Source organism: Hyalella azteca, unplaced genomic scaffold, assembly GCF_000764305.2.
Source record: "Hyalella azteca isolate HAZT.00-mixed unplaced genomic scaffold, Hazt_2.0.2 contig7161, whole genome shotgun sequence".
In the NCBI taxonomy this organism is placed as follows: Eukaryota; Metazoa; Arthropoda; class Malacostraca; order Amphipoda; family Hyalellidae; genus Hyalella; species Hyalella azteca.
In genome coordinates this window covers 33,591-58,233 of record NW_025937291.1, presented here as the reverse complement: position 1 = coordinate 58,233, position 24,643 = coordinate 33,591, and the positions used below count along the sequence as shown (strand labels likewise).

Genomic DNA, 24,643 nt, shown 5'->3' with positions numbered 1-24,643 from the left:
ATGTAACTAGAAGAGTTCTACTACAATGCACCAAAACCTGGAGTCATTTGGACTTATTTTGCCAAAAAATATAATTGATTTTACCACCCGGTCTACGATACCCCAAGAGCTGGGGTAACAAAGACCATCACTTTTTTTGAAATTACATAAAGACTATGAGAGGCAGGAGCCAGCAATTTATGGTGAGTGAAGCTAGAGTATAGACCTGTATTTTTATTATGTGTGCTAGGTAGGTACGCCATGTAACATGCATGTTTCCATTCAAGTTTAATTTAGCTGGTAAAAAAATGGCATCATTTATAAAAAAAAGTGGTCTAAGTTACCCCATTTTATGGTATACATTTTTCTTACTAGCTGGTCATTTGCTAATTGCTTGTACCTAAAGCATCAGCGATATTTTATAAAATTTTTATTTTTTTTTTCACCCATGATGATTTGAGAAAAAAATGTTGACTGGAGTATTAAATAGGTATTCTACTAAAAAGTTGAAATGCAAAGTCTAAAGGTTGAAAAATGAGGACATAAAAAGCATGATGCAATTCTAGTTCTAGCCTGAGTAGCCTCTAGGATAGGCAATTCTTATCATATCAGCCCTGGCAAAGTACACCAGGTCTTGGGGCAGTGTAGTGATAAGTGATTCCATTCAGAGACAGGGCTTCTGCCCAACCCAAGTTAGGAATTTAAATCTAATTTGATTTTAGATCAAAGACAAATAGTAACCCAAAATTCTTACATTTAATGTAAAGGTATCTCTGATAAATAATATAAAATTTAATTTTTTTGGAGATAATCCGAGATATCATATTTACAATGAAGTATAACTTTACAAGTGACCAAGTTGAAGTTCCTAAAATGGCAGTCACAATTTTTTTCTGAGTTGGTTGAGCAACAACATGCATGAATCACAATTCATGAAGCAGCAATTCAGTATAAAAGATAAACAATTAAGCAGAAAAATATCGTGCTTACTTGCAAAGGTTACAAAATACTTCAATGCTGCAAATACCACCAGTTGCAACATTAGGAGAGTTGAGTGAAATGTCTCTGTATACATTACTCAAGGTGCAATGCTTCTCGATAAGAAATATGTTGTAAAGCAAGTATATCTGGAAATGTTTTGGGCCATTCTAGACTCAAAATATGCTTCAATTCTTATTAAATACTATAAAATTGCATAATCAATACACGTTAGTCTTGAATATCAACAAATAAAGTTGTGGCAAAGTAATTAGATTCTATATTAATTTTCTCTTTTGACTGTAGCTCCTAGAAAACTTTTCATAGATAGACTTTTGTCCATACTTGTAATGGGGTATTCATGTGATGTTAGTTTTCTCATTCAACTTGAAAATTCTCATCTCAGGTGATGAATTTCACTTGTAATGAAGCATGGAAATATGGTGATACAACTATGATAAATTAGTAGTATAAACACATATCTAATTCTTTATCATAAACACATATCCAGCAATCACTGTCATGCAACTTTTGAAAACCATACATTTGATTGGACTGAATGGATAAATCAGTGCTGAAAGAAGTTTTGAGTGATAATTATAGCCAAATTATAATTTATTTAACAAGTATACACGAGAAGAGAGATATTTTGAAGTTTCTCAATGTCAACAGCATTGAAATCTATGTGGAAACACAAATTTTTAATATTTATTAGGCATTTAATGATGTAACCTGACTTAAATAAGTACTTTTATTTTAAATCATATTAAAATTTCTTGTCGGTTAAACTCTTGCTGTTGTTGGTTGATGCTGTCTTTTGTTTATTTAATACACCACTGTGTCTTATGAAAAGGGGTGCCAGTGTGCTGTGGACAAACACTGATTGTTTTAAAACCTCAAAATGTTTTTTTATATCAACTATAGAATTGCACCATGTTTGACAGTATTTTTAGGCAAATTGTCAGGTGTGTAACCAAAACTGCTCTTCAAGACACAATATTTTGCAATATTATTGAGGATTTATTGCCAATACCAATTTCATTCACAAGATTGTTAGCCTCAAATATTTTCTAAACATTCTTTTTTTCCAGGTTTCAATGAATTTTAGTAAAATTTAGTTAAATTTGTGATTAAGCTGACATTTTACAATGGAGGTAGCATTGAATGAAGTGTTTGCAGCAATAGACACTTTATACTGTGATCAAAGTAATGCAGCAGCTAGTGAACAGAAAGAAAACCTACACAAAGCTTCAGAGTGGCTGGGCAACCTTCAGAAATCAGTGAGTACATTTTGTTAGAATTCCTATTTCTTTGTGACACGTCAACAATGTGACACATTTGATTCTATGTTGATTATGTCACATTTGAATATCTGGAATTGTACTGCATTTGATTCTCTGTTGATTGTAGCTTTGAGTCCACTATGTAACTTAGAGCTTGCTTCAGACGCTGAGTTGACGGCTTATAAAGCATATGTGTCACAAGGACAAGAACCCAGTGAATGGAAGTACTTGGTTGATAAATGGGCAGGGAGCCTTAGTTAAGCCCCAGTAACTGGCTTGTTGTCATGTAACAATTGTTATTTTACTACAACCTAACAGTCAAGGTCTTAGCCTTTACCTGTATTGGATCTCTCGTGTATTACCACCCCATATCAAGAAAAGGGGCCATACTTTCAAAAAAAGTTAAGAGATTGTAAGTTCATCTGCCAATCATTGATGATATTTGAAGCAAAATCCACCAATCATAGACAAGAAAATAGAGCATAAGTACTTAGGTTCACTTAGCGAGTTTTGAAAGTGTGGCCGAAGGTCTTTAGACAGATGATATCTTACTTATCCCTCACTCACTTAGTCAACAAATCTCTGTCTTCAGGTAGAATTATATAATATAAATAATATATAAGGTTGTGCTTAACATGGCTGCCTGACAATGTCAATAATAAATTATGGAACTTATGTTGTTTATAAGATAGCTAATTGGTAAATCAGACAGCACTATGTTTTATCTATTACTTTGAATTATTTCTGCATATAACTTGGTTATGTTTCTACCTGTTTTTTTTTTTGTATGGATTACATATAAGTTTCAAGTTTTTTTTTAAATACTTATTGCTGCTTCATTATGGAATTATGATAATAATTCTAGATAATAATAATTTGATCAGTGGATTCTTCAGGTTGAATTCTGATGTTATTGAATAATTCAGGTACAGTCATGGAAAATAGCAGACCAGCTACTACACATGAAGAGAGATATCCGATCTTGCTTTTTTGCATCTCAAACTCTCCGCACAAAAATTCAAGTAAGTTTGCTGCTCTCACAAACAATATAGAAAGTTGTTTCTTAATTATACCTATTTTTCTATTTCCTTTGTGAGAGTCATCATGCATCATGCAGTTTTGAGCAATATATATTTATAATGTACCATTCTTCTCTAAGTGTAATAAATAATAATGTGCCATTTCCTTGTCATTATTATGCCTTGAATACATCACTATTTTTTAAATTTCTCATGAGTTACAATGCTCATAAATTTGTTCTCATTAATTTTGGAAAGTTACCTATATAACTAATATCAATTTTGATCCTGTTAATGATTGGATGTTGAACAAATGATTGTTAAAAATATATATCTGTTTACTATATATGAGTATAAGTAATTAAATAGAGTAGGAGATTGTTTTCATTGAAGATTTGCTTGGCACACCATTCTTTTCTGAGTTTTATTCTGATATTGAAGGTTGGTAGAATTTCTGAGACCGTATAAAAATATGACTTAGTGGCCATTGCACATTTGTTTGAAATTGTTTCTCTTCATGGAATCTCCACAGTGCCATTATTCACTATGGGGCTTTAAAAAATTGAAATTTTATAATAAAATATGACTTTGTTGCAATAAATTTTTTGTTTTGGCCAGTATTACTTCGTGGAGCTCCCTCTGGAATCACATGAAAGTTTCCGCAACTCAATGCTGGACCATCTGAGCCACATCACCGACGACACCCACCAGGGCATCGCTACGCAGCTTTGTGTTGCCGTGGCCGACCTTGTGCTACTCATGAGCTCCTGGCAAGACCCTTTTGGTGAGCTCAATGTGTATCTCTGGATGGCCATACAGACTAATTAATTGAAGTATATATGATTATGACCATACAGACTAATTAGTTGAAATATATATGATTAGGACCATACAGACTAAATAATTCAATCATGGCAAGACCCTTTTGGTGAGCTTAATGTGTATCTCTGGATGGCCATACACACTAATTAGTTAAAGTATATATGATTATGACCATACCGACTAAATAATTGAAGTAAATATGATTATGACCATACAGACTAAATAAATCAAGCATATATGATTGAAGATCTATCTCTTAGGTATGTTATTTGTTCAAGATTCTTTTGATTCATAATGTTTCATTTGCTCTTTTGTTTTACTTTATTTGGATGATGAAACATACAGAAATGTGTGAACATTTTTTGGAATATTATTTATTCTAAAATAAATATCATATTCCTTACTCATGAAGCCTTTTTCATATGAAATCTTGTATAAAAATACCACACATCTATAGTAGCCATGTCACTGGACTGCGTATGCAATTTTTTCTGATATTCTTCAGTATTTAAACCTGTCACTTGCATAGGAGAAGAATTGAAGGTTTTAAATTTTTTTTATCATTTCCCATTTCTTGATAATTTTGTATTGCTTATTTACAGGTGATATATGCAGTGAATTTGGTGCCGGCGGGCGGAGATGTAACCTCGTACCTCTGCTGGAGGTAACACATCACACTTCTGATGGTCACGTAATGTGTGGCAATAACTGGGATATTTGCAGACTAACGTGTTCATTTTTGGCTGCACTTAAATGAATATGCTTTTTCATTAGTCTTAGGTTAAATAATATTACTTCTCTTATTGTAGTAAGAGTAATCTTTTCTTATCCATTATTGGGTAATGTATAACTGGGATATTTGCTGACTAAAGTGTTCATTTTGGGGCTGCACTTGAATGAATAAACTTTTAATTAGTCTTAGGTTAATGATTACTTCTCTTATTAGTAGTAGGAGTAATCTTTTTTTATCCATTATTAGTCCACAGCTCTGGTGATAATGAACAATCTTTTCATTATTAGTTAGATTAGTCATTTTTTTCTTTTATTGGTCTATGGTCTGCAGTTTTATTCCTAATAAGCTGTATTTTCATTATTAGTAAAATTAGTCGTAATTTCATTATTGGTCGGCAGTCCAAGGTTTCATGAACACTCCTTTCATTCATCTTAAGAAGTAGGGTTCCAACACATGCCCTACTTACAGAATGGAAGAAGAAATAATAGCCACCCAAACAAAAGAACGCATAAGCTATGGGGAAGCAAAGCGAATGGTTGGGAGCCGATACGTTAACACACGGACGACCTTTGCCGAAGCAACCCGGCAAACCATAGCCCCAAATACTGAATTATCAAAGCGAAGGGAGCCTCTAAGACCAACGATGCCTGTGGTGACTAAATGCGATGGAGCTACTCAGACAAGCACAGAAGAAGCGGAGGACCCGAGCCAAAAACAAGAAGCTACCACCATAGAACATCGTGATAAACCCACGTACAGGTTCCATGACCCTCGCTCCATGAGCAGGGAATCTACCGCCCAGCCCCTGCGCCTAAAATGGATCAGGCTATAAGCCTTGGAGACGGAGGAGACCAAACATCTTTGACGTAGCTGAAGACCTTACCTCCGGCGCGAAATAGATTCGCTATCTGAAGCGCTAGTAAATCTTTTACTACTACTACTACTACTACTCATCTTAAGACTACCAGTTTTGTAGTCTCATTCACTGCCCTAATTCTCTGCTATTCATTGTTACATCTAAGTAGTTTGTTCTGTTGTTCTGTTTGGTTTGCATGATTTAAATCAGTTGCATAAGCGGAATTTTCTAAGCAATTTGAGCAATATTATTAATTTTTCAAACCAGAGTTTTGTACATGAAATAAGACAAGCAGTTTAATTTATTTACTTGGTTATTGATGAGTGAACTTCATCACCTAGGAAAGTTAAGACGTACTCTATCATCTATTTAATTTAGCAATGTTTTTCTCGTTTTTTTACTTACATGTGCTTGTTTGGACGACCAAATTCCTGTTATCTTTTTATTTTTCCCTGTCATGTCTGCACTGCAATGTTATTTTATTTTTAGTAGCGCTTTTGTAAGGCAATCAGTATGTTAGTTTGGTCCTAGTGATGGTAAAGCGATTAATTTTTGTTTAATTTGTATTATCAATTTTAAAATATTCAGGTTCATTGAATTAAATAGAATTATTATTTGTATTGAAATTTACTGATCAGGTCAATAGTGTTCTTGATTAACACTTATACCTGTAGAAACCGTCTTTTTGTTTATAGTGATGGCAAAGCAATTAATTTTTGTTGAATTTGTATTATCAATTTTTAAATATTCAGGTTCATGGAATTAAATAAAATTATTACTTGTATTGAAATACAGTTAGCATAAAATATGATAATAACTGAGCTATGTTGCTTCAGGTGTTGATAGCTCTACCCGAAGAGCTGAACTCCCGGCAGTTGCGTCTGGGCCAGAAGAGGAGGGAGCACATGGAGGCTTATTGCAAGTCACAGGTGCCACGACTCATCCAGCTACTGGTCAGTGCCATCCTTGCTACAGTTATATTTGCATTAATATTTAAACACAAGTTGCAAGTCACAGGTGCCACGACTCATCCAGCTACTGGTCAGTGCCATCCTAGTTACAGTTACACTGTTAGAAAAAACGGTGAAAAAAACGGTCCCACCGGCATCCTAGTGGCCGGTCGCCCCGTGAAAATAAACTGTTTCGCCGTTTTTATCAGATGTTTTACGGATTTCTGGTGTTAAATTGGAATAAAAACGGTGAAGTGGTGTTTCTTTTCACGTGCCGACCGGCCACTGAAACGCCGGTAATACCGTTAACAGTCATTTTTCTAACAGTGTATTTTAATATTTAAATGCGTTTTCTAGGTATTACTGCAATAATGTAACGTCTAATGCACTTTTCATTAATGTCTTGTTGCGTATCTGTAAGCCATCCTTGTTACTGTAATATTAACGCGTTTTCTAAGTATTGCTGCAAAAATGTAACGTCAAGTGCATTTTTCACTAACGTTTTGTCCCGTATATGTAACACTGGTAAATACAATTGCACGATCAATATGTTGGCAGTGTTGGTAGGTAACTGACAACGTCAGTAAGTTACTAGCAACGGCAGTGGTAGCTAATGATAATTATGACACAATTGTCTTAAGATTTAACAGTACGGAGTGTTTCAACTTCCCGTAATGTTAGATTGCAAGTTTAATTTCTAGGTTGAAATACTTCCTTTAAACTGCAGCAAGCACTGGAGTTTTTAATTCATATTAATTCTTGAAAATGATTTAAATTTTATTAGGTTGAAAAGTGGCTTAGCAAGCACTGACCTCTCCTGACTTTTTTGAAGCATTTTTCACTTTTAATACTCTTATTTTTGTTTAAAACACTCCTCGTACCTAATCATTTGCTATTTTGCTAGCAAATCTAAACAATCATTGCACTCAATAGTGAGCTCTGAAATAACGACCAAAAAGTTTTCATTAATTAACCTAACCTTTGTTGCTGTTCATTCATCAACATTTCTGTTCACCTTTGTTCACTCTTTACTAACACTCTGTTGGTGTTCAAAACACTAGCTCACTGTTCACACTAGCTGTTTCAATGTTTCAGGGCACAGATTTTAGAAATATACGTTCATAAATGAATCAGTATTTGCATTGCTAGTAAGCCTTCTGCTGCTTATATTGAAACAACAGTTCCTATTTATTCTCCTGTGGAGGCAATACCAATGCAACTTTATGCGCTGTTAAGTTATGATCTTTGTTAAGTTATGATCTTAAGTTATGACTGTCATTTCTTCACTGTAATACTAATTCAACTCAGTTGACTAATAGCGCACTGTTGTAGCTATGATGCCAATACAAGTTTTGTTCACTTACAGCACGCGGTGATAACATCAGACAACCGGCAAGAAATACGAGTGCTGAGATGCTTGTCGTCTTGGTTTAACTTGCACTGTGCTGAGTGGGAGCAGCTCATGAACACGAGCCTCGTGAACTTCATGCTTGCTATCGTTGCTGATCCAAGGGTCCCTCCAAGGTAAGCTGATCCAAGGGTCCCTCCAAGGTAAGCTGATCCAAGGGTCCCTCCAAGGTAAGCTGATCCAAGGGTCCCTCCAAGGTAAGCTGTCCAAGGGTCCCTCCAAGATAAGCTGTCCAAGGGTCCCTCCAAGGTAAGATATAAGATTATATCTTACATATAAGATATAAGATTATATCTTATATATAAGATATAATCTTATATATAAGATTATATCTTTACACATGTAGTGAGTGAGCCAGACCTGCTGTACAGTCTTTTCCTGACAGCAAAATGACTTCTAGAAAACAAGATAAACTTTTTATTGATCGAGGTCATTAAAGATATCGCCACAGACTGTGTGTGCGCCACCATTATAACCTCTTTATTGTTGCAGACAACATGAGATCGCCACAGACTGCGTGTATGTCAACATAATAACCTCTTTATTGCTGCAGACAACATGAGATCGCCACAGACTGCGTGTATGTCAACATAATAACCTCTTTATTGTTGCAGACAACATGAGATCGCTACAGACTGCGTGTATGTCAACCTTATAACCTCTTTATTGCTGCAGACAACATGAGATCGCTACAGACTGCGTGTGCGCTACCATGATCATGCTGGAGGAGGTCCAGATCCCAGCGCTGTCGCAGGTGCTGTTCGCGTCCGTCCTGCAGCTCGAGGAAGCTTTCCATATCGCCGTGGCTCTCGAAGACCTCGCTGCTGTCACTAATTACGCAAGGTTCGCTACTAATTACGTAACATTTGCTACTAATTGAACAAGCAACTGTCTCACAGTCTCACTAATTACGCAAGGTTCGCTACTAATTACCTAAGATTTGCTACTAATTAAACAAGCAACTGTCTCACCTTTCTTCCAACTTAGTTCACACTGTACAAAGCTGGGCGGTTGTTAACTAACTGTTAATCACGGCCTCACTTTTCTTCCAAATTAGTTCATACTGTACAAAGCTGGGCGACTGTTAACTCTGTTGGCCGTTTGTTAACTCACTGCCCACTTTTGTTGTCAATTCTTGAGGGCATCTTGACCGCATCAGAAGTTATTCATATAAATGAAAATAATGTTGGTGTAAGTTATGCCAGGAATGAGAGTAATGTTGATCAGCAACCAGAACTTATTCTTATAAATGAAAGTTAGGACCAGGAATGAGAGTAATATTGATCAGTAGTTTACTAATATAATGTTGTGTTGTGCAGAATGTTTGCAGAGCTTGGGGAGACGCTGGTGCCGCTGATCGTGTCGCAGCAGCCTGACAACAACGCGTCCACGCAAGTCCTGAACCTGTTACTCATGTGCGTCGGCCATCACGAGTGGGAGGTCAGTTAGCTCTACTACCACGTACCGTTCAGTTAATATCACTTGTTCAGTTAACACCTGTTGTTCAGTTCATACTGGTTGTTCAGTTAACACCTGTTGTTCAGTTCATATCAGTTGTTCAGTTAACACCTGTTGTTCAGTTCATTCCGGTTGTTCAGTTAACACCTGTTGTTCAGTTCATACTGGTTGTTCAGTCAACACCTGTTGTTCAGTTCATATCACTTGTTTAGTTCATTCCGGTTGTTCAGTTAACACCTGTTGTTCAGTTAACACCTGTTGTTCAGTTAACACCTGTTGTTCAGTTAACACCTGTTGTTCAGTTAACACCGGTTGTTCAGTTAATACCAGTTGTTCAGTTAACATCTGTTCAGTTCAAACTGGTTGTTCAGTTAACACCTGTTGTTCAGTTCATATAACTTGTTCAGTTCATACCGGTTGTTCAGTTAACACCTGTTGTTCAGCACATACCGCTTGTTCAGTTAACACCTGTTGTTCAGTTAACACCTGTTGTTCAGTTCATATCAGTTGTTCAGTTAACATCTGTTCAGTTCATACTGGTTGTTCAGTTAACACCTGTTGTTCAGTTAATATCACTTGTTCAGTTAACACCTGTTGTTCAGTTCATACCGGTTGTTCAGTTAATACCAGTTGTTCAGTTCATATCAGTTGTTCAGTTAACATCTGTTCAGTTCATACTGGTTGTTCAGTTAACACCTGTTCAGTTCATACTGGTTGTTCAGTTAACACCTGTTGTTCAGTTCATATCACGTGTTCAGTTCATTCCGGTTGTTCAGTTAACACCTGTTGTTTAGTTCATATCCTGTTGTTCAGTTCATATCACATGTTCAGTTCATTCCGGTTGTTCAGTTAACACCTGTTGTTCAGTTCATACCGGTTGTTCAGTTAACACCTGTTGTTCAGTTCATATCACGTGTTCAGTTCATATCACTTGTTCAGTTCATACCGGTTGTTCAGTTAACACCTGTTGTTCAGTTCATATAAGTTAGTCAGTTAACACCTGTTGTTCAGTTCATTCCGGTTGTTCAGTTAACACCTGTTGTTCACAGTTCATACCAATGGTACCATTTGCACTATAATTTGTACGAAATTAATGATGGAGATGTTGTTGAGAAATGGAAGTGTTTCATTTGATGCTTCTACTAATGCTGATTTCGTGTTCTTCAGGTCGCCGAAATAACTTTCAATTTCTGGTACAAACTCTCTGAGGACTTATACCGGAAGAATTGCGACAACGTAAACGCGATGTTCATGCCTTACATTGAACGACTTTTTGAAGCCCTCTACAGACACTGCCAAATAGACGTCGATCACGTGAGTAAAGCTAGAAATACAATGAAAGTTTTCAGCAAAGTAAAGTTTTCAGTAATTTTTAACTGGTGAAAATTTATTGCCAAGATGAAATGATAGTTGCTAAGTGAAATATTTTGGAAGTTCACTAAACGTGCAAAAAAATATTGAATGCTCACGTTTCCTGTCATTGTTTATTTAGATTTTGTGTTTATAACATTAAAAAAGTTTTATCATAAGAATGACGTTTTGAATTTTAAATTCAATATATTTTTTCATGATTCATGTTTAAATAACTTGCATCAGAATTAATTACAAACCTACTCTCCATACAGGAAGGCGTCTTGCAAGACTCAGATGATTTCTATGAATTTCGGGAGCGTGTTCAGGAGCTCATCAAAGACGTGGTGTTCATCTGCCGCTCGAAGGTCTGCTTCGATCAGATGGCCACCATCCTGCGCGCCCCTGAGACGCTCAAGTCCTGGCATCTCGTAGAAGCTGCTCTGTTCGTCATGCAGAGCGTTGCAAAGAACCTGGTTCCGTGAGTGACTCTGGCGCGATGCCCTCCCCTCTTCTCTCTGCATCCAAAACGCCCCTTGCATTCAAAACGCCCCTTGCCTTCATAACGCCCCTTGCCTTCAAAACGCCCCCTGCCTTCAAAACGCCCCTTTCCTTTGAAACGCCCCTTGCCTTCAAAACGCCCTGCCTTCAAAACGCCCCCTGCCTTCAAAACGCCCCTTTTCTTCAAAACGCCCCTTGCCTTCAAAACGCCCTGCCTTCAAAACGCCCCTTGCCTTCAAAATCCCCCCCTGCCTCAAACCATCTCCTCTTGTACTCAAAATCCCCCCATACTCAAAACCTTTTGAACTGCCCCATTTGCCAAAGTTCCTTTATTTAAATTGTTGATCTTTTTAATATTTGTTTGACTTTAGAATTTATTTTGTAGTATACTTCTACCGTAGTAAAATTTTTTGGAATATTATTGTTTAGAACTTGAAATTGGAGTACCATATGTAAAAATATGTTTTTGTTAGTGTATGTTCTCGATAGCAGCGTTAACTGCATGACTGCAGAGATGTATGACGCCGTTGTAGTTCAACAGTCCAGTGAGACCACTTCATAGAAAATCAGGAACAGAAAATATAAATATTCCACAAATAATTTTCAGGAGATTCTCATCTTACAGAAATTGTCATACCTGTATAAGGTTGGCTGCTCAAGCCCGTTAGACAAGTCTAGATTAAATGGTTGTTTTTGATTGTTGAGGTCGGCAGTCATGCCAATTCCAATTTTATGCCTGATTCCATAACCTCAAAAATAGTTAAAGAGTTATTAACACCGTCAGCCAATCACTGACGGGTTTTCTAGCTAAACCTATCAATCATACACGAGTAATTGGACGCTACATGTACTTAGACTGTTATATGTCCTTACGCCGCTACCTGACTTAGGCCGCTACCTGACTTAGGCCGCTACCTGACTTTCGCCGTTACATGTCCTTACACCGCTACATGTCCTTACGCCGCTACATGTCCTTACGCCGCTACATGTCCTTATGCCGCTACATGTCCTTAGGCTGCTACATGTCCTTAGGCCGCTACATGTCCTTTGGCCGCTACATGTCCTTTCGCCGCAACATGTCTTTGAGCAAGTATTGGAAGTACGGCTCCTGATCTGCTCGCTGAAGATGACCATCGCCCTATGTTTGCTCAGCCCACTGAAATGTTCTTCATTGACAGAGAGGACGACAATGCAGTAGTGATGGAAGTGGTGGAGGGCGTACTGAGTCAAACGGCTCCTGCACTATGTTTGATCTGCCCACTGAAATGTTTGTTGTTGACAGAGAGGACGACAATGCAGTAGTGACAGAAGTGGTGGAGGGCGTACTGAGTCAATCAGCCCCTGCACTATGTTTGCTCAGCCCACTGAAATGTTTGTTGTTGACAGAGAGGACGACAATGCAGTAGTGACGGAAGTGGTGGAGGGCGTACTGAGTCAAGCGGCCCCTGCACTATGTTTGATCTGCCCACTGAAATGTTCTTCATTGACAGAGAGGACGACAATGCAGTAGTGACGGAAGTGGTGGAGGGCGTACTGAGTCAAGCGGCCCCTGCTGTGGATGGCACGTGTGGGGGGGTGCACGTGCAAGTCGCCCTCACGTCCCTACAGCTGCTGGCTGAACTTAACGAGTGGTTCTCTTACCATCCCGCCCTGCTGCCTAACGTGCTCACCTTCTGCACCCAGCGCCTGCACTGCCCACCTCTAGCTACCCTCGCAGCAAAGGTAAGTGATTTGCACTTGAATTTTTTGTGGGATAATAATAGGTGATTATAGTAGCTGTGTAACACCTGGGGTTCTAATTACTAGTGATTTGCACATAAATTCTTTGTGATATTATAATAGGTGTTTATAGTAGGTGGGTAACATCTGGGTTTCTAATTACTATAATAAAAATGTTATTCCGTTCTGTATCACTACTGCCTTGAAATTACAGCCTTTATCATTATTGCCGTGAGATTTCAGCATGTATCACTACTATCTTTTGGTGGGGAAGAATCCTTTGGTGCCGCTCGTCATGAAAAAAAATTATTTATATTTTGTTGGCAATTTATTTGGTTTGCTCCTTGGTTTTTCTTGGCTATAACATTGTTATTCCTTATGTTCGCTATTTGGCAGCTAAACGAAGCAAAGAGTCTGATAACTTTTTCAAAACAGTTTTGAGGTAACTGCTCATATTTCTCACCTTTATTCAAGCATTTTCAACCATCTCCTGACATGATATACTATGCCTAATCGTATTGTGCAGTCAAGCCCCGACAACTGCTGAAAAAGGGTCGGCAAATACAAAAAAAATGTTCCTATACTATCGTATCGTGCCGTCAATCCTTGACATTATCTGAAAAGTGGTCAGCAAATTCTTCATAGGATTACAATTCCTATTTCAGATAACTCACTTTCTTTGAAACATGTTTCTCAATGTTCTGGCTCATTCTTGTTATGCTTCGCTCAAATTGTTCTCCTCTTATTCTATGATCAAGTTAGTTTGCACAACTGAAAACCTTAATTATTCTGGAGTTGGAACAGTTGATTGGATTTTGAACTCACATCTTCCCTTCATTGCAGCGTTGCTTCTGATGTCATTGCAAGCACTTTTTGTTCATCAATTTTTGAGCTCAGAGATGTCCAGCATCATTATCATATACTTATAGATTGGTAACCCTGTAAAATTTATAGCTGTTGTAAAATTTCGTCATATTTATTATTGCAAAGTCTAAGTAAGTACCTCTATTCTAGGTTATTATGGTAATCTAGGTAAGATTATTCTAGGTTATGGTCCTCTTGGGTAAAGTTTAGTTTATCCGAGCTATCCGTTGCTCCGTTTTTGATATCATCTTATATTATTTGCTTTTCTTCAAAAAACCTCGATACCTGTAGTGATGTAGCAGCAAAAGCACTTGCATGGTATCTATAGTTTTGCCTAGAAATTTCTTCAATATTTTGGGTCCGGGAGGATCAGTTACTTATCTATAATATAATGATAATTGTTAGTTGGCTAAATGACGTACATCGTCTTTATTGAATAGAAGTTTTGAGAAAGTTGGACTAGATAGAGTACAAGAGTTGACGTTGTTTGCATTCGGGCCTGCAAACTAGTGTCCTGGGCCTATACTTTCAAAATAAGTTAAGAGATCGTAAGTTCATCAGCCAATCATTGACGGCCTTTCAAGCAAAATCCACTAATCATAGACAAGAAAATAGAACGTAAGTACTTACGTTCACTTAGCGAGTTTTGAATGTATGGCCCCTGAACTGCGGATAAGTACCGCAACTTGTTTTTATATAACAAGATTATGGTTTGTATATTTTAGAATGACTTCATTGTAGCTTGTGCAGAGAGTACCAAATAAGGACAAGTAAGTTTAATTCTGTCTCTAATATTAGCCCGGCGAGCAAATTTTGGTAAATGCTATTCTTCAAACTGAAAAAAAACACTGTTCTATCAAAGCGATTCTCAACTGAGTTTCGTCTGATTAATCATCAAAAGTTTGTCATATTCGTATTCTGTTTCAAGTTTCCTTGTTTGTGATGAAAAACGATAATTTATTCTTTTTTTGAAGTCGTGATTTCATTGCAGGATTTTTTTTCTTCAGAATTTATCTCTTGTGAATTTTTCTGAAATTTCTTTTATTATGTTATCTATATGAGTGCGAACGGTTTTGTTGTGTTATGGCTGGTGAGAAGCGTATTCAACAATATGTCTTGAGGGACACGGGCTATGTTTTATTTATTGATGACATAGGGAAAATGAAATGGCAAATTTAGTTTTTAGCGCATTTTCTCATTTATGAAAAAAATGCACTATTGTGCTCGCCATGACCATCTGTCTGTCCGTCCGTGACTTCATGTTTTCGTCGACGAGAAAATGCCCTCTCTGTCACTCACTGCAGTGAGTACTGAGTTATATTTTTTTAACGCTGCCTTTGGCAACAGGTGGCAGAACTATGGTGTGTCTGCACTCCTCACCACTCACCACCTCCACCACTCTCCCACCACCTCCTCTACACATCACCCTTTATTATCGAGGAGCTCTCGTGTACCTTCTGTCATCACCCATGCCTGCGCTACCGCCGCTGCAATGCCTCCTCTGATACACTGCGCTACGCTCGTCCATTTTCCATTACTTTGGGAAATTTGGGCCCTTTCCCCATTAATTTAGGAACTTCTTGGCATCCGGGTTGACTCCGCAGCATAATTTTTAGTCAAAAGATTCACTCTTCTGCTCCAATATAACCGCTGGAGGACAGCTTGTTGACAAGTTGGCAGATTTTCATCGCTCAGCTTCACTGCTGCAAAGTTGCTCGCTTCTCGTCTGTGTAGTTGACAGCACGAAAAATTGTATCGATCCTCGAAAAAAAAGTGTCTACCGTCGCTCACTCAACTTACTGAGATCTGGAGATGATACAAAGAATACTATTAGGAATTACTTTGCAATGAAAATTGGTACCGTGACATTAGGAAATAGGCGTTCTCCGCAGCCCTCAGTCCCGCCCTCGGCGCCCTCACTTCCTTTGCGTATCACGGCCCTCGCTACGCCTTCCACGTCACGGGATGTTGCCTTATCTTTGGTATTTGCTTTAATCAATAGTAGTTAATATCAAATCATGAGCTCCCATTCAAATGCAAGAAATTTTGAACATTCACGTGGTTCTAGCAATCTGTGTGTGAAACTTTAATACAGAAGTCACTTATTATACTCTTTATGCTCTGTGTGGATTTTTCTGTACTCACACTTTATATTTAGTTTGATTTATCATGCCCATGCATAGACTATGCATCGCCAGAAGCAGATCTATTATTCCTCTGTTTCAGTCTATTATAATTATTCATAATTTAGCTTCTGTAGGCAAGTACAACAAAAAAGTTGTCAGTTCTAGTTGAACAGTTAACTAGAAGGCGGCCATGGGACACGTAGCGGCCATGGTACACGTAGCGACTCATGTACAAGTAGCAGCCATGGTACACGTAGCGGCCATGGTACATGTAGCGGCCAAAGTAGACGTAGCGGCCGAGTTATTGTCGGTGCTTTGTGTGTTTAGCTGAAAAATGTGTCAGTGATTGTCAGAGGTAATTACTAAGTCACAAGTATTAATGATAGTGCTGCGCATGATTAATTGACTTACTTTAGACCTCTTGGTATCGTGCAGGCACTGGACGCGATCTGCAGCTGCTGCCACGCACACATGGAGCCTCATTTCGTGGGCCTCATGCAGATCGTCTGCTCGCTCGACTCCATGATGGTGTCCAACACCGCGGTCATTGGACTTCTTAAGGGCGTAACTAACGTTCTTAATCAGTTCTCTAACGCAGCCATCCGCACCCATATGGATAAGCTGTGTGGGCTGCAAGTCGACCATCTTACCAGACTGCTGCAGGTCGGTGCTTAATATATTGCTAATGTTTACAATATTTAGTATTGCTTGTCTATAAGACCTTCATTGTTGGGTACTGCTTATTGCTACTGTTTATTTATTAATGCTACTATTGACAATATTTAGTATTGCTTGTCTATAAGAATATTGGTACAGCTCAACCGATCTGTGTTGTCTACATTGCTTCTCTGCATATATACTTATATCTGCAAACAAGTTACTGTTTTGCTTGCTTGGTAATATTTTTACAGCAGAGCTTAGGAAATTTCCTCATTTAAAAAACGTACTGTGTTGTTTTCACTCCGATAATTTCTATAATATCACTGTGTTTCTGCCTATCAATTCTGTTATTTAAAGCTTTGACAGTTCTAGCATTCGTATTCTTTTTTTTTATTCAGCAACGTTAGACTTGACATGTCTTTTTTCATATGTCAAGTCCTATTTTTCGCATTACAGTTTGATTTTTAAACTTCTAAACTTCAGATTTCTAAACTTCAGATGTTCAGTATTTCACGGACAATTTTTAGTCTGTGACATAGTGATGGCGGTTATTTGTTTTGTTCTACATTACCGTCTGGCCAACGCACAGTATTACATCAGTTACTGTTCCAGTGTTTACTGCTACTTCTACCTCGTATTGATCAATTTATTTATAGACACTTGATTTTCTACTATTTTCTTGTTAATGTTGCTTTGTTTGAGCAGAGCCCCACTGAGTCTGCGGAGCGCGGCAGTTCAGACGACCCGATCATTTGGCTGGACCGCCTCAGCGCCGTCTTCAGACACGTCAACCCCAGCCTCGCTCCTGGGGAGGAACATCCTTGTCGGGATGTGGTCATGAAAGTGAGGGACTCCGGTGTGCGGTGCTTGTCTGTAGGGACAAACTTGATTGTTGCTCAATTTAAAAGAAAATTCTATTTTTAGCGTATTTTCTCATTTATGGAAAAAATGAACTATTGTGCTCGCCATGTCCGTCTGTCTGTCCGTCCGTCTGTCCGTGACCTCAAGTTTTCGTCGACGAGAAAATGCGCTCTCTGTCACTCACTGCAGTGAGTACCGAGTTATATTTTTTTTAAAGATGTACATATCTGGTAGCGTTAAAAAACCGTTTTCCAAACAGTTGAGTTTTACAATGAACCTGGATAGTTGCCCCAATTTACCAGGAAAATCATCGTTTCATTAATGTTCTTGTAATATTCAAAAATTGGTCAAATTTGTTTTGAGATTATTTAAATGGCAAATATATTAGTCCGGCTACAAGACTTGAACTAAAACAGTTAGCGTTTCTGGGTAACACAAGTTAAATTTCATCAACATCCAATTGTAATAAAATTCAAGTTATTACACTTCTCTTTAAATTCACTTATTGTTTTCTGCTACAAATCTTATAATCGATACTTTAACGCATTTCTAATTGTCCAATCGATTTGAAATTTTGCACACTTGCGTAAAATCAGAGACAATGCATGAATTAATTGTCAGAATAAAATATTTTGAAAATTCATATTTTTTATACGCGTATATAAAAAATTTAAAAATTAATTGGTTTTAATATTTGAAAATATTAGAAATTCATTGTACAAATGTAACATTGGAGACACTGAATTCTTTAGAAGTATTGTCTTTGAAAAGTAATTTTTAAATGCATATTATTTTATGATCTCATATTTGTTATTATTCATCACTGTGAAGAGAAAATGTGTGTTTAACATAGAGTGATGGTTGCAGGTTTGGCCAGCCATCTCCGGCATCATGGAGAAGTACAGGCACGACGTACGTGTCATGGAGCATTGCTGTCGCTGTCTCAGATTTGCTGTGCGTTGTGTGCATAAAGCCAGCGCTCCCATGCTGCCTCCTCTCGTCACCACCGTCAGTGCATACACTTATTTTACTCGTGTATATGTTCTTTTTCCATGCTACCGCCTCTCGTCACCACCGTCAGTGCATACACATATTATACTCGTGTATATGTTCTTTTTCCGTGCTGCCTCCTCTCGTCACCACCGTCAGTGCATACACATATTATACTCGTATATATGTTCTTTTTGAAGTCCCATAAATGTATCTTACTCAAATACATACGAAAGTTATATATATTTATTAGAATCATATAAATACTGTCAGTCCCATAAATGTATTTACTCATATACATACTAGTTATATATATTTATTAGAATCATATAAATACTGCCAGTTCCATAAATGTATTTACTCGTATACATAATAAAGTTATATATATTTATTAGAATCATATAAATACTGTCAGTCCCATAAATGTATTTACTCATATACATAATAAAGTTATATATATTTATTAGAATCATATAAATACTGTCATATTTGTGTATTATAGTAATATATTACGATTATACCTAATCTGCTTCGTACTAAAGTCTTGCCATATTGTCTTATATATGTTCTTTTTGTAGTCCCATGAATGTATTTTACTCATATACATACTAAAGTTATATATATTTATTAGAATCATATAAATACTGTCATATTTGTGTATTATAGTAATATATTACGATTATACATAGTATAATCGTAATCGATACATAGCTTGATTCTAAAGTCTTGCCATATTATCTTATATATGTTCTTTTTGTAGTCCCATCTACGTATTGTTTAGTCATATACGTACTAGCCATATATGTACGTATCATAATCATTTAAATGTGATCCTCTTATTTGCGTATTATAATAATATATTACTATTATAGTTTGTTTGGTAATATATTCTTCTTGCTATCACTGCTGTATTTTGAGAGGAATATTTTAATGCGATATATAATTGGCTAAATAATTTGCACTTGCCAATAAAATGACTAGATGTTACTCATAGTTATTCTCATTCTCATTTCTCTTCATCACAAACAGTTTGCATCAAAGAGAACTCAACTTCTCATTTAGGCCATGATCCGATTTTGTAACTACTAGAATATGACCTGTCGTGATCTAGTTCCAAAATGTAACCTGCGGTGAACTTGTTTATTTTGGCCGCGCACCGTGATAGAATGTGACCTGCCATGTTCAATTTGGTTGAAGGTTGTGATAAAACTTGACCTATCATATTCATTTTGATCGTAGACCCTCATAGAATAAAACCTGTCATGGTCATTTTGAACGCAGATCGTCATATAATATAACCTGCCGTTTTCATTTTGATCGCAGATCGTCCTAGAATATAACCTGGCATGTTAATTTTGATCGCAGATCGTCATAGAATAAAATCTGTCATGTTCATTTTGATCGCAGATCGTCATAGAATAAAATCTGTCATGTTCATTTTGATCGCAGATCGTCATTGAATATAACCTACCATGTTTGCTTTGATCGCAGATCGTCATTGCATATGACCTACCGTGTTCATTTTGGTCACAGATCGCAATGTAATATAAGCTGTCATATTAAGATTGGTCGCAGATCGCAATGTAATGTAACCTGTCATGTTTATTTTGGTGACAGATCGTCACGTAATGTAAGCTGTCATGTTTACTTTGGTCGCAGATCGTCACTTAATGTAACCTGTCATGTTTACTTTGGTCGCAGATCGTCACTTAATGTAAGCTGTCATGTTTACTTTGGTCGCAGATCGTCACTTAATGTAAGCTGTCATGTTTACTTTGGTCGCAGATTGTCACATAATGTAAGCTGCCATGTTTATTTTGGTGACAGATCGTCACATAATGTAAGCTGTCATGTTTATTTTGGTCGCAGATCGTCGCATAATCTAAGCTGCCATCTTTATTTTGGTGGCAGATCGTGAAGCTGTACGGGGAGTCGGGGCACTCGTGCTTCGTGTATTTGGGCAGCATCCTTGTGGACGAGTATGGCACCGAGGCAGGCTGCGTGTCGGGGCTCATCTCGATGCTCGAGGCCTTCACTCCTAAGACCTTCGAGCTCCTTATCCAGCCTCAAGGATTCAAGAACCATCCAGACACAGTTGACGACTGGTTCCGACTTTGTACCAGGTTAGACTATGTTCCTATGCCTCAATTATAGTCACGAAGTATGAGTTTACTATTAATTTTCTGATGAATATAACCATGCGTTTTGATTTGAATAATACAGGCAAATGAAGTTTTTTCGTTTTCTTCTTTGATATGAATAATTTTAGAGAATAGCTTCAATTTTGTAGTTTGTTCGATCCTGAAGCAAACACAGTTTATAGTCACTAATTATATTCACGTTATTCGTTTACGTAGAGTTTGTTGTTATGATATCTTTTATCGTTTTATTTAGTAATAACGTCATAAAAGATACTTACTTTTGCTAGAAATTTTTACTGTTGTATTAGCATGGGAACTTAGATACTAACCTACGAATATAGCGTCAAAGAAAACCCAAGTTGTTTAATAAGTTTTCTATATCAAGGTCTTGCACAAATGAAAGGTAGAGCTGATGTAGCAATTTCGAAATTGTTTTCGAACCAACACACATTGCATCAGAAACACCTTACGTCATGTTTCTATAAAAATGTAAAGAAAGAGGTTACTATGTAGAAAAAAATTCTATATCAACTTATAGAATAAATCCAATTGTTTTGTTTCAGCTGAATTATCAATTTTGCAATATTTTTCAGATTTCTGCAACGCTGTCCGCTGCCGTTCCTGCAATGTCCTGTAATAAGCACGATTATCGAGTGCGGGCTTCAGGCCTGTCTCCTTGACCACAAGGATGCCAACGCTGCTGTGCTCAAATTCTTCCAGGTAATATCACCAAATTTTTTGTTATTGATTGTAGAAAACGTAAGGTTTGTTGCTTTCTACAAAATACCTTCTATTTTTACGGATGCATGATATACAATCTGTAACTTATTTTCCGTTTTTAGCGCATTTTCTCATTTATGGAAAAAATGCACTATTGTGCTCGTCATGTCCGTCCGTCTATCCGCCCGTGACCACGTTTTCGTCGACGAGAAAATGCGCTCTCTGTCACTCACTGCAGTGAGTACTGAGTTATATTTTTTCCTCTTTATTTCTAGTACGAGGCATGCTACATTGAATGCTGCCTCGTCCTAGCACGGAAAATGTTCTGTTTAAAATTATTCAATTTCTTAATAATGGTGTAAACCGTTGCATTATTCTGCGTCAGGATCTGCTGCTGTGTGGGCTCAAGGGAACAGAATCCCCAAGCTACGCAGCGCGACGAGAGATGGTCGAGAAAGTGCTGTCCCCACACTCGTCCAAGCTCGTGGACAACCTCATATCAGGGGCCATCTTCGTCCTGCCTCCCTACATGCATCACGAGGTCGCTGAGACTCTATTGCAGGTTTGTATTGCACTCTCTTATGTCTTGCATACATTTTACCTCTTTCTTTTCGTAAATATTTACCCTTACTCAAATAACTCTTATGTCTTGCATACATTTCGCTTGAATTCTGTTTGTAAATTTTTAGTCTTACTCATATAATTGATAATTAAAGTTCATAATTGACACTCTTGCATACATTGCACCTAATCCTGTTCGTGTACTTTTGAGACGTAAAATAGATTATGGAAGTGCATAAGAGCACAGAGAATTTTAGAGGGTCAACTGCGACGTCTTTGCTGATTTTGTGCGTTAATTACAGACAGTTGCCAATAAATGTTGTTATGAATATTGGATTTAAATTGTGTCCGTTACTCTTATGAAAGAAGTTTTATCGGTGACGTTGTTGAACAATTAGAACAGACCTCAAGCCAGGAACTTTGGTCTAAGGTTAACGATATTTGAAAGTTTTTGTGACCTTTAATTTATTCATTGTAATGTGCATCGTCTCTGTAAGTTTCTTTCCCAGTAAATCCTTATACTCTATTCGTAGTTGCGCATCCCGGTTGTAAATTATGTAGCCTCAATTTGCTTTTATTTGCAGCTTTGTCAGTTCGATCGCGGCCGCTTCTGTGCGATGCTGGAAGCCAAGCTACGCACCATCCCCCGCAACAACTCCAGCGGCCACGCGGTTGTGACCTTTGAGCAGATCCAGGAGCTGCACACTACCATCACCAGCGCCACGCGGTCCAAGGAGATCGCTAAAGCCCTCATCGATTTTTCGCGCTATTATACTTGACCGTCTTCCTCCCAGGCTGCATGCAACGGTTTCTTGACGAATAGACGCTTCTGCATTGCCATATTGGAGACTTTCTTATCGTTCGCCTGCATTATTAACTTCAGAATGAAGTTCTATTTCTGCATTCACGGTTTATTATTCAATCCCGCCTTGGTAGTCTTACGGAATGTCCTCCTCGTGCTGTGAAGTTCTCATCTCTACCATGTAATCTTAGTCTCGCATTACATTCGGCCGATTTTCTTCTGTTCTTTGATTTTATTAAAGTCATGCAATGTGCTTTTCCACCTAGCCAGAACCATTGCAATATCCTTATTCGTTCTCATGCTTCGCTTCCTCATTAACCTTACGCTGTTAAGGAGCGTTGTGTGAATAATTTTCTGCCATGCTTACTACATGACAGACAATTATATGATTTCCTTGATGATTGGTTTTCTGTTCCGATTCGATAATTAGCTATACATAATTATGAGAAATAAGTTTTCTTGAAAACAAACTGTCTTTGAAAGATCAGTGAGGTTGAGAACTACGTAATGTTGCCCATATTTCCATAAATTTTCATTAAGAACGTCAAAGATGATTAACGACGCAAGACGTCATGCCAGCAGTCTTGATGAACGTTCATGCATTACTTAAACCTAAAATTGGTTGATAACACTTGAATCTTTGACGTTCAGATGTTCATTCCCCACTTTTGGTTTTCTTTAGCAATGTTTCCAGCCAAACTTATTTGATAAAATCTTGTAATCAATATCAAGTCGAGGGTGAATGGATACGCACCCTCGGCCTCCTGTAGATGGCGAGAGCATGAAGTGATGTGGGTGTATTTGGTACGGTCAGAATCAGTCGTATGGTCTGGATAGTTCCTCTTGAATTTTGTGGTTTCGGAAATACCTTATTTTTGTTCCATTTTGGCTCAGGCCATCGTTACTAGTATCAAATGTGTGCAGTAATATTTTGTTCCTATTTCGATGCTCCCATTCTCTTTCTAGTTAGCTGGTATTCAGTAAGTATCGGAGGAAAAGCCTTACCGATTTGTATATACCATTTCTTCATATCGATACTTGACTAACTAAATTATTTCAGTATTCCCAACTCTATCCGGTCCTTGTTTATCCACCCATTGGCAGAAATCATAAAACCGTTCTTAAATTTATTTTCATCGTGGAATCTTCCAACGTTATTCATGAACCTGCGTTCATGGCATGTAATGGTATTTTTACGTCCCTTAATGCAATCATTTGTGTGTCGTTTATTTTCTGTTTTCTTGCTATATTTTGTCTTATTAATTATTATTAATTGCACATCAGTTCATCCCATCATTCATGTTCATTTGGAGGAAGTGTTCTCATTACTCACCGATATTTTGTGAAGTGAATAATGCAGATATAAATATTGTACATATCTTGTGTTCGGGAATTTTAAATTGTACCCATATGATAGGAAGGTATTTCATATGATAATAATCTATAGAGTTTATTTCTGCAATCGTGGCCTACGAGCCATTGTATATAAGAGCAGTTATCTCTTTATTGATTTTCCCTTACTCCTTCACTGTGAATGAACGATCAATTTCCCGTATTTTTGTGTTCTGAAGGAATTGTTCATTGTAAAGCCTGATGAATTCACCCAAGTTTCTATCCTGTTGAGCTTGTACCATTTACGGGCGCGTTTCGCCTGGACTTTGTCGTAACTGTTGTCTAACGTTGCTGGAGCGTGTCACATTCTCTGTTGTCTAACGCTGTAGGCGCGTGTCGTCACATTCTCTGTTGTCTAACGCTGCAGGCGCGTGTCACATTCTCTGTTGTCTCACGCTGTAGGCGCGTGTCACATTCTCTGTTGTCTCACGCTGCAGGCGCGTGTCACATTCTCTGTTGTCTCACGCTAC

General features: G+C 37.6%; 1 protein-coding gene across 1 annotated transcript; it reads left to right on the top strand.

The window, feature by feature from the left end:
- The first annotated feature begins 2,046 nt into the window (after positions 1–2,046).
- Positions 2,047–24,306, top strand: LOC108665215 (transportin-3). Its single transcript, XM_018151947.2, has 18 exons — positions 2,047–2,237; positions 3,167–3,262; positions 3,878–4,043; positions 4,684–4,745; positions 6,507–6,623; positions 7,987–8,144; positions 8,704–8,871; positions 9,348–9,468; positions 10,654–10,800; positions 11,112–11,317; positions 12,828–13,059; positions 16,482–16,709; positions 17,412–17,549; positions 18,435–18,575; positions 20,469–20,680; positions 21,292–21,418; positions 21,804–21,980; positions 22,564–24,306. Exons 1-18 carry the CDS (start codon positions 2,106–2,108, stop codon positions 22,756–22,758), a joined length of 2,823 nt encoding a protein of 940 aa, XP_018007436.1. The 5' UTR covers positions 2,047–2,105; the 3' UTR covers positions 22,759–24,306.
- Positions 24,307–24,643: the final 337 nt, after the last annotated feature.

What these genes read in the sequence shown, in the direction of transcription:
- LOC108665215 (XM_018151947.2), top strand. Translation starts at nt 2,106, where the DNA reads ATGGAGGTAGCATTGAATGAAGTGTTTGCAGCAATAGACACTTTATAC. An exon ending in CTCTCCGCACAAAAATTCAA is followed by an intron (nt 3,263 to 3,877) that starts GTAAGTTTGCTG and finishes TGTTTTGGCCAG; the next exon opens with TATTACTTCGTGGAGCTCCC. An exon ending in TCGCTGAGACTCTATTGCAG is followed by an intron (nt 21,981 to 22,563) that starts GTTTGTATTGCA and finishes TTTTATTTGCAG; the next exon opens with CTTTGTCAGTTCGATCGCGG.